Below are 16,598 nucleotides of genomic sequence, written 5' to 3'. Positions count from 1 at the left end.
AATAAATATGCTTGCCAATACAGAACGGGAGCCAATAATAGTTGCGGCTGCTGTCATTTCAAATGCATAAATGACCAAATAATTCCACACAGCACTTTTTGGCACCTCCCATTCAAACATTATCGGTTTAGTTGTGTAATCTGTTTCAGCTGCACTAACCGGTTCTTCAGCCAAGTCTGGTTGTCTTTTACCAGAATGTGGTTCTTGGCTTCAACTGTGGTTTAGTAGTTTATAACTTGCAGTACAAACAGTGATTCAAACGCTTTGTCATACATGCAATCATGCATTTCAAGAACACCTGTTACATCATTTCTAGTCTAATGTTGCGAGAGTAAAATAGCTGTCTTTTAAGATCCGTGTGTGTGTTTGTCAGAGGGCTGAACAGGGCGGGTTTTGTGATCTAGTTTGGAGAGTGTAGTCTGTCATGCCAGCTCCTCATGCTTTAGACAAACACACTCTTTGTGTCCTTTTCATCAGAGGGGATATAATCGTTTAAGCCATCTCCTCTGTTAGCACCGCTCACTTCACAGAGGGTGCAGGCCTACAGCACAGAGCACAGCCAGAGAGTTAGAGATAGAAAGATGGATGAATGGCTCACATGGCTATTGATCAGTAACATAAGACTGAAATCAAATAGAGTTTCTCTTTTCTGGATCTTATCAGAATATTTACATTAAGAATATTGGAAAATATTGGAATATATTATATTACAGAATAAATTTTGAGTAAATACTGTGCAGTCATTAAATGAATGACTGATTTGTTTAGGCCTATATTTCAAAGAATAATTTATCAAAATGTATTCGATTTGTTTATGATAGTTGTTAGTAGTCTTTAATGATAAGATTTCTTGAGAGTTCGTTATCATTATCTTTTTTTAAATATATCAATGTGGCACCTAATTCTGTTGTTTGTTTGTTTTCCGCTCATATTTTAATATTCATTTGTCTGTATAATGAGTGTGTTGTAGGCCTGTGTTTTATTGGTTGTTGCGTCCCCTCTTTTCACCCTCTGCACTCTCATTTTCCCACAGATTTACACACCCATTTCTTTTTCAAATCTGAGGTGTGAACAACCAGTGCTAAAATGGGGGTATTTAATATGATTTTTTAAAAATAAAGTATTTATTTAACATTAATCTATTTAATATTCATTTAATATTGTTCATATTAGTCATTAAATGAACATTAATATGAAATAATTATATATATATATATATCCTTCAGAAATCATTCTAATATGCAGACTTGCTGCTCAAGAAACATTTCTTACTAATATCAATTTTGAAAACAGTTGTACTTTTTCAGGATTCTTTGATGAATTGGAAGTTTAAAGAAACAGTATTGTCTTAAACAGTATATAACATTTTCTTTTGTTTTAGCAATGTTTATCAAAAACTGTTGTGCTGCCTAATATTTTGTGCATACACTACCACTCACAATTTGGAGAAAATAAGATAAAGAAAGAAAGAAAGAGAAATTAGTACTTTTATTCTGCAAGGACACATTAATTTGATCAAAAGTGATAATAAAGAAATTCATAATGTTACAAAAGATTTTTATTTCAAATAAATGCTGTTCTTTTGAACTTTCTGTTCATCAAAGAAACCTTAAAAAATTGTCTTCCACACAAATATTAAGCAGCAAAAGCTGTTTTCAGCATATTAGAATGGTTTCTGAAGGATTGTGTGACACTGAAGCCTGGACTAATGATGCTGAAAATTCAGATTTGCCATCGATTACATAAATTACATTTTAAAATATATTACTATAGAAAACTTTTATTTGAAATTGTAATAATATTTCACAATATTACTGTTTGTACTGTATTTCTGCTCAAATGAGTGTAAGTGGTGAGCGTAAGCGACATTTTTTAAAAAACATTTTAAAATCTTAATTATTTAGGTGGAACCATGATCTTGAGAGTTAGAGATCCACTGAGATCCCACTACTGCTTTATTTTCATAGTGTTTTGTTCAGTGAACTAAACACTTTTAAACCTTAGGCTGACCTGGGAGAATGTCCCAGCGATTACAATACTGTGAAATGCTCTGGATGAATGCATCTGACAGTGGCCTGTCTTCCTGTGTGTGTGTGTGTGTGTGTGTTCTGGAACTGAACTTGTGTAGAGAGTTTGAGACATAATTCCATCCTCACTGAGCTCCACAACATCTGATTTCACTTAGCAATAAAGCTGCTTTTATTGTTTCTCAGAGGTTCAGTAATTAATGGCTTCATATGTTAAGTGGCCAACAACCAAGCAACGTGGTGAAAGGTTGTTTGCGTTTGAGTTTCCTGGCCATGGTTGTCTTTCTGTTTTTAGTGAAACTGTGAGAGTTGATATAGAGAGTGTTTTTTGGGGGCTGGGCTGAAGCCAGAGACAGTATAAGGCGGAGGAGAAGGACCACTTGAACACAAATGTCCCACTTTCAATTAATAAAGCCAATTGCCTTATTAGTAGAGGCGTTGTTTGATTGTTTACTCTGGAACAAAGTATGCACATTAGCTGGGGAGCATGATTTGAGCTACAAAAACAACATTTAAGATACGTTAATTGCCAACATTCCAGTTACTTGCATAGAAAATAGTTGCCCTGGCATGTGGACAGACTGGGTGGACGGCCTTTAAAGCTGCTAGCATGTGCGACCCATATGTTCAATCAGGCAATGTTTTACTATTGATTGATATTCTTCATAAGCAGCCATTTTTTCTGACCAAATAACCTACGTTAAGCCATCTAGGCAAACTTATGATGAACAGTGTCACAATGTTTGTGTAACAGGAGCTTCACACATCATATATCTCATATATGATGATATGAGTGACAGTGGTTTTGCTGATATGGAAAAACAGCTAAATATTTACATTGGCATATAGACAAAAATTATATTAGATATAATATAATATATAAACAAATAATTCTATATTTATTTTTGGACCCTGCTATATGCTTTCTACTCAGGGCCCCTGACTTTGTGTCACTCAGACATTCATCTGCTCAAATGTGACAGCTCTTGACCTCTGACCCCCATATACTAAACAAAAGCAGGGACAATACTTTATTATAGATGCAGTAAGAGACTTCTGTACTCACCCGTCTTTCTCTCTTGCAGGTCCAGAATGCCTGTGACTTGCTTATCAAACCTTTGGAAAAGTTTAGGAAACAGCAGATTGGGGTCACAAAAGTGAGTGTTATTTATATACATTTAGACACATTAAGAACACACACCACATTACCACATATGTGTGAGCATACTCCTCATTTCCGCCTCTACTTCCTTTCTCAAAGCAAAGCGCTCAACATATCAAAACACACATGGGCTGAGTGTTTGCCAACCATACACACACACACACACACACACACACACAACTAGGCTGGAATAATGTGTCAGCAACTGGAGCATCTATGGAAAAACTATTTAGTTTTAGAGAGACAGAGAAAGAGTTAAAGAGCTATCATGATTCTACAAGGAAAGCAAGATCATTTGTAGGAAAAATGACACATGGAAAGTTTAGAATTCCAGAGACTTTTTACTGGATTAGACTCTTTCCACAGCAGCACGCTTCAGTTAACATTACTGAAGTATCAGTTTCATTTCAGCAGTGTTTCAGTGTGGCTTCTCAGAGATTATTGGTTGAAATTATTGGTTGTGAGGAACCAGTTACAAGTCTGCAAAAAATTTCTAAGAACAATTTCCTTATAATGCTTCTTAAAAATTATTATTCATTAGGAATGGGTTTAGCGAACTGAACCACTTCCACTCCAGTTTTCGGTCTTATTTTCTCGGTTTCATTTGTTTGCTTGTGTTTCAGGAGAGAAGAAAGAAGTTTGAGAAGGAGAGTGAGAAGTATTACTCTCAGTTGGACAAACATATGAACCTGTCCTCAAAGAAAAAAGAGACACAGCTACAAGAGGTGCATTTGAAAATACAGTCAATTAAAATGAAAGAAAAAAAAATGAAACCCAATAATATAATCTTGATTTTTGTGTGTTTATAGGCTGATGGACTGTTGGATAAGGAGCGTCAGACATTTTATGAGTCGTCTGTTGAATATGTGTACCAGATCCAGCAGGTTCAGGACAGGAAAAAGTTTGATGTTGTGGAGCGACAGCTCTTGACCTCTGACCCCCATATACTAAACAAAAGCAGGGACAATACTTTATTATAGATGCAGTAAGAGACTTCTGTACTCACCCGTCTTTCTCTCTTGCAGGTCCAGAATGCCTGTGACTTGCTTATCAAACCTTTGGAAAAGTTTAGGAAACAGCAGATTGGGGTCACAAAAGTGAGTGTTATTTATATACATTTAGACACATTAAGAACACACACCACATTACCACATATGTGTGAGCATACTCCTCATTTCCGCCTCTACTTCCTTTCTCAAAGCAAAGCGCTCAACATATCAAAACACACATGGGCTGAGTGTTTGCCAACCATACACACACACACACACACACACACACACAACTAGGCTGGAATAATGTGTCAGCAACTGGAGCATCTATGGAAAAACTATTTAGTTTTAGAGAGACAGAGAAAGAGTTAAAGAGCTATCATGATTCTACAAGGAAAGCAAGATCATTTGTAGGAAAAATGACACATGGAAAGTTTAGAATTCCAGAGACTTTTTACTGGATTAGACTCTTTCCACAGCAGCACGCTTCAGTTAACATTACTGAAGTATCAGTTTCATTTCAGCAGTGTTTCAGTGTGGCTTCTCAGAGATTATTGGTTGAAATTATTGGTTGTGAGGAACCAGTTACAAGTCTGCAAAAAATTTCTAAGAACAATTTCCTTATAATGCTTCTTAAAAATTATTATTCATTAGGAATGGGTTTAGCGAACTGAACCACTTCCACTCCAGTTTTCGGTCTTATTTTCTCGGTTTCATTTGTTTGCTTGTGTTTCAGGAGAGAAGAAAGAAGTTTGAGAAGGAGAGTGAGAAGTATTACTCTCAGTTGGACAAACATATGAACCTGTCCTCAAAGAAAAAAGAGACACAGCTACAAGAGGTGCATTTGAAAATACAGTCAATTAAAATGAAAGAAAAAAAAATGAAACCCAATAATATAATCTTGATTTTTGTGTGTTTATAGGCTGATGGACTGTTGGATAAGGAGCGTCAGACATTTTATGAGTCGTCTGTTGAATATGTGTACCAGATCCAGCAGGTTCAGGACAGGAAAAAGTTTGATGTTGTGGAGCCTGTGCGTGTGAACGGCCTTTTCCTCTAGCACACACACTCTTGTTTTTATATATGCTTTGTAGTACCTGATGGTTTACTGTGTGTACAAGAAGGTGCATGGATATAAACGAGACATGCATTGATGATATTCATGCTGATACAAACAATGAATTGACCAAAGCATGTTATACTTAAAGGGGTGTGTCCTTGTTTTTGATTGACAGGTTTTAGCATTTCTGCAGAGCATCCTAACTCTGAATAATCTCACCGTGGAGATGACACAGGACTTCCTTCCATATAAACAGGAGCTTCAGCTCAGTCTACAGAACGTGAGAGCTTCACCGATCGATAATGAGTCTAACCTTCCATCCATATAGTCACATGCATGATCAGATCAGCAGAATACGAGTCATTCAATCTGCTGCTCTGTTGGTTTGTCCTTCACTCTTTATATTTAATTATTTCTGAGTGGTTTTTGTTTAGCAGATGATTTTATCCAAAGTGTCTTTCAGTAACTGTATTACAGATTATTGGATTCATTGTGGTGTTGTGAACATACAAGTTTAATAAATGATGAAGAAAATGAACAGTATTCCACCGCTAATTATTAATATGATTTATACGTTAATAAATGCAAGTTTCTGAACTTATTATTTTAACATTTTTATATTATTTTACATATTTTAAAGGGTTAGTTCACCCAAAAATGAAAATTAGCCTATGTTTTACTCACCCTCGAGGCATCCTATGTGTATATGACTTTCTTCTTTCAGACGAATCATATCGGAGTTATATTCAAAATTAAGGTATATTAAACATTTTTAATATAACTCCGACTGGATGCGTCTGAAAGAAGAAAGTAATATACACCTTGGATGGCTTGAGGGTGAGTAAAACACAGGCTAATTTTCATTTTTGGGTGAACTAACCCTTTAACATCAGTTTTAAATTTAGTTAAGTATTTTTTTTCTACTGATTTATAATTAAGTTATATACACTACCATTCAAACATTTGGGGTCTGTAAGATTTCTTAAAAGTTATTGAGTTTCTTATGCTTACCCAAGGTTGCATTTATTTGATCAAAAAAATATAGTACAAACAGTAATATTGTGAAATATTATTACAATTAAAATTACTGTTTTCAATTTTAATATATTTAAAAATGTAATTTATTCCTGTGATGGCAAAGCTGAATTTTCAGCATCATTATTCCAGTCTTCAGTGTCACATGATCCTTCAAAAATCCTTCTTAATTGCCGATTTAGTGCTCAAGAAACATTTCCTCTCATTTTAATGTTAACATTGATTGTGCTGCTTAATATTACTGTAGAAACCCGGATAATTTTTTTTTTCTGTTCTTTGATGAATAGAAACTTCAAAAGAAACTTCAAAATTTGATTAATTTAATGCATCCCTGCTGAATAAAGTATTAATTTCATAATAAAAAAAAGACTTACCCCAAACCTTTGAACAGTTCTTTGGTTAATATTATTTATAATGAATAATAATGAGCAAAATATATCGGCATATCCGTTGTAATGGCTCCTGATTATATGTAGAAATGTAACTGCATGTATGCTTTTTGTTTGTATGTGTGATTGGGTGCCGCTGGTGTTGTTGTAGACCCGTAACCACTTTGAGAGCACCAGAGAGGAGATGGAGGAGCTAATGAAGAGGATGAAGGGGTCGGCACAGATCTGTATTAGACACAGCCAGCAGGCAACTATGGAGGGATACATTTATGTGCAGGAGAAATGTGAGTGCACTTTACTTCTGCAGCAATGGTCCATTACCACAGGCAATTATTTCATCTCAACGGACAGTGTGTATAAATGCAGGAAACAGAAACAGTATAATAAAAGCTTAGTAGGTAAGTGGCATGAGGACCAGAGGCATGAAGCTCAAATAAGTATTTACAGTAATTCTTCAGTAAAACATGTTAGCTGCTATGTTGAACTATAAAGTTGTCTAATTCCTTTTTTTAGGTGGAGGAACTTGTTGGTTTTGTGCATGTAGTCACATCGCATCCTTTTCATGTACCTTCTTGGTATCCTTACATGATTGTCGGCCATCAAATGAGTTAAAATTCTATGTAACTTACACAAACGGGTTTGGTGGGCTATTTGATCTTTCCAATCTCGTGCCAACACATTTGTGATGGCTATACTACCAAAACATGTAAAGTTTCCATTATAAGTGAATAACTGTAAAAGCTTTCTCATCCATTTTTATAAAATATGAGACCGTTCAAAATGATTGTGGTAATCAGCAGCCTGACACAGATGAAGTCCATTGACCTTCAGTTTAAAATAACCCTGAATATTCCTTTAAAAAAATCCAACCACTAGGAAATATTTCTTTGTGAAAGAAAGAGCATCTAGTAGTAATTGTCTGTAAAGGTCAGTGTCCACACACAGCACAAATCTTAATATGAGTTATGATAGTTAATAAAAGATTTCATAACACAGCTTTCTGACTGGTCAAACACAGCATTCTGCAGTAAAAGTTTTTTTTTGTAGATTGACTTATAATGACGCTAAACTGTGTAATTCATTGTTGGCACTGGATTTCTGGTAGCTGTGCTAGATTGATGTTTCTGTGGTACAACTCTGCAATCTCCATCTTCTCACATGATAAAATAAACCCACATCAATATTTTATGACCATTTATTTGGCAAGTAACTGTAATAAGTGGGATAATTTACACTTAGCTAGTCTTTATAGCAGAATAAACCCCAGAAAAAGGGTCGTACGAGACCCCTCCATTTCCCCTCCAGAGTCCGTCACCCTGTCAGGATTAATCTCTGCAGTATTGACTGGCTGATCCTATCTATAATTCAAATGATACGTATGTTATTCATCTTTTAGTCTCTTTCTGTGTCTCTAGGGGCTCTTGGTGTAACCTGGGTTAAGTATTACTGTAAATACTTCAAGGACAACAAGTTATTCATTATGATGCCAGTGGAACAAAAGACAGGAACCAGACAGGTGCAGGATTATTACAGATACGATCATTACTTTGTGAAGTGTCAGCCCTTTTCTCTTACATTTGTCTCTTTGTTTCTCTTAGACCACAGCTCAACTCACACTGAAGTCCTGCGTACGCCGTAAAACAGACTCCACTGATAAACGCTTCTGTTTTGACATCGAGACAAATGAAAGGTGAGGCTCCTATCCGTTATTTTCACTCATTCTCAAGTCTGTTTGTTCACTCTACGAAGTGCACCTATAACAAACATTTTAGTAGGACCAGAGGAGGGCCAGTAAATTGGAAAGTTGATATTTTTTGTCAGAGCACTTACAAGAATTCTTCCATAAAAGCAAATTTTCTTGTTGAACTGTGAAGTTGCTCTCCAATGTGTAGGCAGTTGTTTGATACTGGATAAATTTCACACAAACAACAAGAGGTTTAATTTATTTTGTTGCAGTGTGTCTTAAGTTTTTTGTGTTGTGTCTCCATAGGTGCAGCCCTGTCCTGCTCCAGGCTATTTCTGAGGTCAACAGGAAGCAGTGGATGGAGGCCATGGATGGCAAAGAACCGGTGAGTTTAACATGATCTCTCCTCAGGCTTCATTAAGAGCCCTCACTACTGTCAGTCTCTGTGTATGATCATGTTTCTGATCCTTTGTGGTTTCTGTTCCAGATTTATCATTCTCCGATTCAAAAGCAGGCAGAGAGTAAGTGTAACTTCACTTCATCAGGGCAATAGTGTATTAGTACAGGTGCTTATTTGTATCAGAAAACCACTGATATTTATTCCCTACTTAATTGTAAAAAAACAATTAGACCTGCCCAGTCCTTCAGTTACACACTCTCCAAAAAGCCACCCTTCACATGTCAAATGTTTCACTGGAAAATAGCATTTCTAAAAAGGGTGGCCTGCTCTTCAGGCAGTATTGTTTTGCATTTTACAGAGACTAGGAATGTAACATAGATACTATGGTTTAAAGGTCGGTGAGAAAAATGTATCAGTTTTCGCAAAAATATTAAGCAGAACAACTGTTTTCAGCATTGATAATAATGCTCAATTGCTTGAGCATCAAATCAGCATATTAGAATGTTTTCTGAAGGATCACGTGACTCTGAAGACTGGAGTAATGGCTGCTGAAAATGTAGCTTTGCATCACAAGAATAAATTACATTTTAAAATATATTGAAAACTGTTATTTTAAATTGCGTAATATTGCTGATTTACTGTATTTTTGACCAAATAAATGCAGCCTTGTTTTCTGCCTAAGAAGAGTGAGAAGTATTCTCAAAGACTCCTTTCACCCCAACTACAGACTGTTCACTACTCTCCCATCTGGGTATATAGTATATTATATATACAGTATATTATATAGTCTTCGCAGTATCGGCCTACTGAGCTCTAATCTCAGACGCTGAACACTACATCCTAGATGGACCACCTAATGTGTAAAAAAAAAATTGCTCTGTATAGTATCCTGTCTTTTCTGCACACTTACAGTGTTTCTTATTATGCCTTATTATAGCTTTGTCTTCTTATACACATTTCTACCTCCTAATGCCATTTGCTCTGCTATGGTCACTGGCCATACAGAAAAATACACTATTGATAGACCTCACTCTGTATAATGCACCTTCTGTGTTATACTTGTTCACTTGCACCTTATGTTATATTTGCAGTTATTTGCATTGAGGTGGTCTCTGTTCCTCTACCTCATTACTTGCACTCTGTACAATAATGTATATATATATATATATATATATATATATATACAGTATATATATATATTTATATATATATGCATTGCTATTTGCACTTCTGGTTAGATGCTAACTGCATTTTATTGGCTCTGTACTTGTACTCTGCACAATGACAATAAAATTGAATCTAATCTAATCTAAAAACAAGAAAATCTTACCGACACCAAACTTTTGAATGGTAGTATAGGTGTGATATCTCAGGACCTTTTTCAGTGATGTATGTTAGCTATAAAGAGAAAAGCTGCAGAACACAGGAAACTCCCAAAATAGATGGAGAAAATGCTGCTTAATAGATTCCGGTACTTGCAAGGCTGTGCAATACCGTATATAATAATTACACCATAAAAAGTGTGCAGTAACCTATTGAGAAATGCATACAGGGATGATGAACCGTGTTCATTAAATGTAATATTAATTGTTTTGTTTTTTTTCTCAGTGGACCTAAATGACATCGGCTTCAAGTTCGTCAGAAAATGCATCAACTTTGTGGAAACAAAAGGTACCATCACACATTAGACTAGCAACAATATCAGTTACTTATTTTAGTTTGTCACCTGTTCTCAAATGACTGACACTCTCTGCGGTTTTCATGGTCACTATATGCTTTAATCAGAGATAAGAGACAACACAATGTCACTATTTATTAGATTCATGTCTCATGTGCAGCCAGCAGAGGGCAGCAGCACACCATTTGTGTTCACATCTGCAGATACAGCGATTTGAGCCAACTCTAGAGAGAAAACATTCTTTTCCAGAATGTTTTTGCTGCAGAACTGTGGCCAAAGAACCAGAAACACACTACACACACACACACTGAAACATACAGATTTTTGTCAATAATATATCATATAAATTAAAAGAAAAAAACAAGTGATATAAATTGATAGCAGATTACTGAAATAAATGAACTTTTCCACGACATTCTAATTTATTGAGATGCACCTGTATATGCTCTTCCTCACATTTTCTCCCACATGGCAGGCAAGTCATTTGAAACCTGGCTGTAGCATTTCCATGGCTGTTATAGTACGGCAGTAAAATCGTGAAGAGGCCGTTCATGTGCATTAATATGCATGATTACACCATTGCGTTGACTGCGGGAGCACCGAGCACTTAACGGCTCTGTTTGAAGCGTTGATGTATGCGTTCACCAGTCTCTGAGTGTGCCGTTACTCAGATTTCCCAGACGTTTAAGACCAACCCTAATGTCAGGCACAACGTGGTGTATGTTAACAATCAGTAAACTCTGGCAAGCTATCGTTTGGGGTTATTGCACATCTAATGACGGCTGAGCGTGAACTGAAAGTGGGCCAGTTCCACCGCACGTTTTCCAGTAGAGCTGTACCTTTTTTTTCTCCTTCATGGCAGGTTCTCCAGTTTTCTCAGTCTATAAATCATGCTTTCTGTCTTCCTTTCCTCCTTTTTTCAGTTTCTCTCTTCTTCTCTTTCTTTCTGGTAGGGCTGACTCAGGAAGGAGTCTACAGGACTGTGGGCAGCAACATTCAAGTACAAAAACTTCTGAATGCCTTCTTTGGTGAGGAAATGGCCAAAAGAACATCTGCTTTATGTGTGTGTGTATGTGTGTACAAGAGGAAGACATTCGAACACTCTCACACAAACATGCACTCATTGTGTTTCTAAAACTTGTAAACCAGATTTATACACAAACATTTACAACCAAATATACAAACATACTTTATTTCTTGTTAAGAAGCTAATCGTGTTGTCATAAATTTATTGTCTCATAATTCTGAGTCCAGCTTATTGTGGCGTGTTTAATATCTGCAGTGAGCTTTGTGAACTTCCTGAGTTTTTTACACAGTGGAAACCAAAGCAGAGATATACGTCCATGAGAGCGTCCTTGAGCTGTTACAAAATCCCTGACACATATTCAACAACAGTAACAACCATCTGAGGAAGGCCATTTATCTCTCTCTCTCTCTCTCTGTCTTCATCTGTCCTCCTCTCTCTGTAGACCCAAAGTGTGCAGCGGATGTAGATTTCAATTCCACTGACATGGACATTAAGACCATCACTAGTGCTTTGAAATTCTATCTGCGGTGAGTTAAGCACACATGATTTTATTATGTTCAAAAATGACTTTTTTATTTTTTTTAAATGTGTACTGTACATTTGCATGCTTTTCCAGGAGTTTGAGTGAACCACTGATGACCTACAGCCTGCATGGAGAACTGATCTTAGCAGCAAGTATGACAGCGAACACACACAGACAAACACTTTTATGTGTATGTGTGTATTTTCCATCTCTTATGTGGGTCAGTCTTGTTCAACTCAAGCGTAGCAGTCCAAGTGCACTGTTTGCCCTTTCAGTTCTACACAATACTATATCCCACATCGGTGATCCTCAACCATGGATATATGTACCACAATGGGTAACTAAGCAGGTTCCAGGGGGTCCTTTTTTAACCCTACAAAACAAAAGACTGCAAGTTGTATACATTTGAATGACACTGATAACAGAATGCACTACCGTTCTTTGTGAAATGAATACCTTTATTCAGCAAGGATCCATTAAACTTATCAAAACTGACAGTATCGACATTTATAATGTTACAAAAGATTTCTTCTTCAAATAATAGCTGTTCTTTTGAACTTTCTATTCTTCAAAGCATCCTGGAAAAAATGTATCATGGTTTCTGCAAAAATATTCGTAGCACAACTTTTTTTAACATAGATAATAATAAGAAAATCACAGGAATAAATGACATTTTAAAATATATTAAAATAGAAAAGTTTAATTTTAAATTGTAATAATCCTTCACAATATTACTGTTTTTACTGAATTTTTGATCAAATAACTGCAGCCTTGGTGAACATGAGACTCAAAAACATAAAAAAGACAATTCCCCAGCCATTGTTAATAATGGTATTTACCGTTTTGTATTATATTTTAATACTTTATATACAATGCACACACACACACACACACACACATATTTGTACCATGAGTATATGCGTTGTGTCATCCTATAGGCACTCTGTTACAGGACAGTGTGGAAAACTTTGTAAACTTCCTTCTATTACTTTGTGGTTATTAAGTTATGTATTACATGCACAATTAAATAGAATTCTGAATTGTGAACCGAAGCAAGATATTGCAGTATTGACGGGTACCCTACTGTTTCTATTTTACAATGAATAAATTTAGCCTGGGTAAATTGCATCTTATTTATGCATTCAGACTTAAGTTCTCTGAAAACCCCTGTCACAGTATCTGAGTGCCTGTGCTCACGCTGCTGTAGTCAAGCATGCAGCTGGCCGAGTAAAGGGCATTTTCAAGACTGACATTTACATGGGCGTTTAATAAAAGCATCATTAAAAGAAAAATAACCTCTTTCAGTGGTCTTGTTGATAGATTAATCTTTTGTAATGTTTGACGCATCATGTCATTATCCAAACGGACCTGCACTGCCTGTATTGTACTGGCTTTGCATAGTCTTTCCTTTTGTTTAAAATATTAAGCCACTCGAGGGCATTTTACAGTAATTTTACAAAGGTGATGGGTAGGGCTGCACGATAAATCGCATGCGATATTTAACGCGCATCTTGTCAGTAAAGCCGGTTCTGTAATCAGCGATAAATCTCCATCACGTGCGTGCTTTCACACTGAGCAGCATTAACTACACAGAGCCGTTGTTCACTGACAAGCTGCGCAAAACCACGTTCATATTCGCGCGATTTTTTGCGCAGCTCGTCAGTGAACAACGGCTCTGTGTAGTTAATGCTGCTCAATGTGAAAGCACGCACGTGATGGAGATTTACCGCTGATTACAGAACCGGCTTTCTGACAAGATGCGCATTAAATATCGCATGCGATTTATCGTGCAGCCCTGATGGGTATTATTAGGTCTAAAACCCCTTAATCTTGGAAAAATGCACGGCTTCAAGTGACTTCGTTAAAATGTTGGCAAAATGAATACGAAAGATGGCAGTGTTTAATAAATAGATACATTTAATTACTAATAATATTCAGAATAACAATTTCTGTAAAAAGTAATATAGTCCATTTAGCATTATTGTAGGCTGTGTAGGGTTGCCAGCAATGTAGCATATTAATACACTTTAGAATGCAACTCATCTAATCAGAAATTAGAGACAAAACCATCCGTTTTGAGGCGTTGTGTCTGCATGAGTTGAGTGTGTGCCCAGCTTTGAGTGTTTTCAATGAATTGTGTCGAAAGTGCTGTATTGTAATCCTCGCCATAGTAAGATTAAAAGCCATTAAAGCAGCTTTGATTATTATAGCTTGTCTGCTTTACTCACTTGGCCCAAGTGACATCTCAGTCTGTCGTGTTGTAGAATTTCTTCACATTTTTTTTTTTTAAATTTTAAAGACGTCAAGAGAATTTTGTCCGACTCTTTCAAAGATGCTACAGCTTCTCTTAAAAACGCTGTACACAGTTCACAAGTACACGTTTTTGCTCCGCTCTTTATAAAGTAGCTTTGTTACGCTTCGCCACAGGCTGTAGTTTTAGATAAAGCTGTGTTTATCCCATAGTTCACAATAAATGTGTCTGTACTGATCCTTTTAGGATTTTACATGTTATCTTTGGACAAGTTGAAAGACATTCAGCAAACTGCCGTGAGATGTCTGCAGCAAGAAAAGAAAAGCCACTAGCTTGCTAACACAATCAATCAGCTCTATTAGTCTTAGTGTAGACTGAGAAGTGCACTGACTTGCACTGTCTGCTTTATTCTGCCTTTACGATGCATTCTTTGAAGTGTTTTCCTTTGGTACCTTGTAATGGGAGTCATGGCAGTGAGATGTAGCATGAACCGCTCTTTCCATGGGTGCGAGTCAACACAGATTGTGGCACAACAGTTATGTTAATAGAGCAATCTGTGGATCATGTCCATCTATAGTGTGTGTGTGACTTTTCCTACATTTTTTCCCCAGAGTCTGAGAATCTGGACTATCGGTTAGTGGCGGTTCACTCACTTGTTTACAAACTCCCAGAGCGGAACAGAGAGATGCTGGAACTACTAATCAAACACCTGGTCAGGTAACACATACACACATAACGCATGCAGGCATGCGTGAACACAGACGTGCTAATGTTGAGACACACACACACAGACAGACTGTGGTTTTTCTAAATGCTACCCAGCTTGCATGAGTGTGTACCTTTATAATTATATATTCAAACTGTGTTTTGATTAATGTGACAGGTTGTGTCTGTGAAAGTGTGTGTTCTAACAAACCTGACAATAAATCACCTGATCTATAGCTCCATGTCTCATTTTGTGTGTGTGTGTGTGTGTGTGTGTGTGTGTAAAATATCTTAAATAAAGCATACAGCATATTCACATAAGTAGCTTGAACTTTATATTTAACAAGCTCATATACTAAATAGAAAATTAGGATTACATTAATAATGCGTTGGTAATATTTTTGAAAATTTTAAGGCTACATTTATTTGATCAAGAGTACAGTGAAAACAGTAATATTGTTATTAAGTAGTGAAATAACATTTCCCATTATCAGTGTTGAAAACATTTGTGCTGCTTAAAGGGGTCATATGATGCGATTTCAAGTTTTCCTTTCTCGTTGGAGTGTTACAAGCTGATTGTGCATAGATAAGATCCCTGAAGTTGCAAAGACTAAAGTCTCAAAACCAAAGAGATATTCTTTATAAAAGTTAAGACTCTGCCACGCCCCCCTAAAACGGCTCATTCTAACACGCCCCCACATATCTACCTCACCATGTGGAAATATTTGCATAATGCGCCCAAATGATCACGCAAAGAAAGAAGGCGTGGTTTCACTAACCACAATTAGTGTTGAAGCAGCATGTCAGGGAGACGCTGTGTGTTTCAGTGCGAAAGCAAAAGCACTTTATTTGGATCACTTACAACAGAACAGCAATGCATTTTATGGACGACCGTTTCGTGAACCTAGGAGAGGAGGTAATTCTGACTTTGCCTTCTGAATCAGCTACTGTTTTGTTATTAGTTTAAGTATTTGCTATTGACTGTTCAAATGCGGAGTTTTGCGCATCATGTGTGTGTGTGTGTGTATGTGTGTGTGCGTGCATGCGTGCGTGCGCGAGGGACTGGGAGATATAGAAAGTACAGGCACAGACATAGAAGGGGCTATTACTGCAACCCATTGTAAGAAATGAAACAGTTTCTGACTTTTCCACAAACTTGAGTGATTACGGTCTAGAAGAGGGAAAGACGTCAGCATAACCTTGAGTTTTCCTCACGGCAGATGGCATAATTAAAGCAGACATACTGTATGAGCACCAAGGGAAAAGTGAGCATTTGAATGAACATTGAAGGAAATGTATTGGGAGTAGCCATGACCAATTTATAAAGCAATCATTATGTTTGAGTACAGGAATAGGGGGCCCTATGATTTACACAATGCAGAAAATGTGAACAGAATCATGGAATCCAGACATGAAATTGGAACCAAATAACACTGAATGCCATGGAATTTGGCCATATTTGGATAAATAAATCAAGCAGGGTTGTAAACTACAAAAAATAAATAAATAAATAAATAAAAATAAATTAATAAATAATAATAAAATAAAATAAAATAAAAGACAGCCGCATGATATTACAATTTAATTAAACCATTATAATGGGATCTAGAAAAAAACAAAAAAAACATTATAATGTAATCCAATGTATATATATATATATATATATAT

At 36.4% G+C, this 16,598-nt stretch overlaps 1 protein-coding gene across 1 annotated transcript in view; it reads left to right on the top strand.

Annotated features, from left to right (window-relative positions):
* The window catches only part of LOC107757505 (oligophrenin-1-like), a 38,785-nt gene that overhangs the window by 2,423 nt on the left and 19,764 nt on the right, over positions 1–16,598 (top strand). Inside the window, exons 2-18 of the mRNA XM_016574992.1 lie at positions 3,080–3,184; positions 3,813–3,914; positions 3,999–4,100; positions 4,182–4,286; positions 4,915–5,016; positions 5,101–5,211; positions 5,414–5,518; positions 6,814–6,946; positions 8,078–8,178; positions 8,261–8,352; positions 8,653–8,731; positions 8,834–8,867; positions 10,355–10,417; positions 11,378–11,452; positions 11,894–11,978; positions 12,068–12,126; positions 14,837–14,942. Coding sequence (XP_016430478.1) covers positions 3,080–3,184; positions 3,813–3,914; positions 3,999–4,100; positions 4,182–4,286; positions 4,915–5,016; positions 5,101–5,211; positions 5,414–5,518; positions 6,814–6,946; positions 8,078–8,178; positions 8,261–8,352; positions 8,653–8,731; positions 8,834–8,867; positions 10,355–10,417; positions 11,378–11,452; positions 11,894–11,978; positions 12,068–12,126; positions 14,837–14,942 — 1,559 coding nt within the window. The remainder of the gene's footprint in view (positions 1–3,079; positions 3,185–3,812; positions 3,915–3,998; positions 4,101–4,181; positions 4,287–4,914; positions 5,017–5,100; positions 5,212–5,413; positions 5,519–6,813; positions 6,947–8,077; positions 8,179–8,260; positions 8,353–8,652; positions 8,732–8,833; positions 8,868–10,354; positions 10,418–11,377; positions 11,453–11,893; positions 11,979–12,067; positions 12,127–14,836; positions 14,943–16,598) is intronic.

Source organism: Sinocyclocheilus rhinocerous, unplaced genomic scaffold, assembly GCF_001515625.1.
Source record: "Sinocyclocheilus rhinocerous isolate Xijiao unplaced genomic scaffold, SAMN03320098_v1.1 scaffold984, whole genome shotgun sequence".
In the NCBI taxonomy this organism is placed as follows: domain Eukaryota; kingdom Metazoa; phylum Chordata; class Actinopteri; order Cypriniformes; family Cyprinidae; genus Sinocyclocheilus; species Sinocyclocheilus rhinocerous.
Note: the sequence above shows the minus strand (reverse complement) of the source record. Positions and strands in the feature narration are given on the sequence as shown.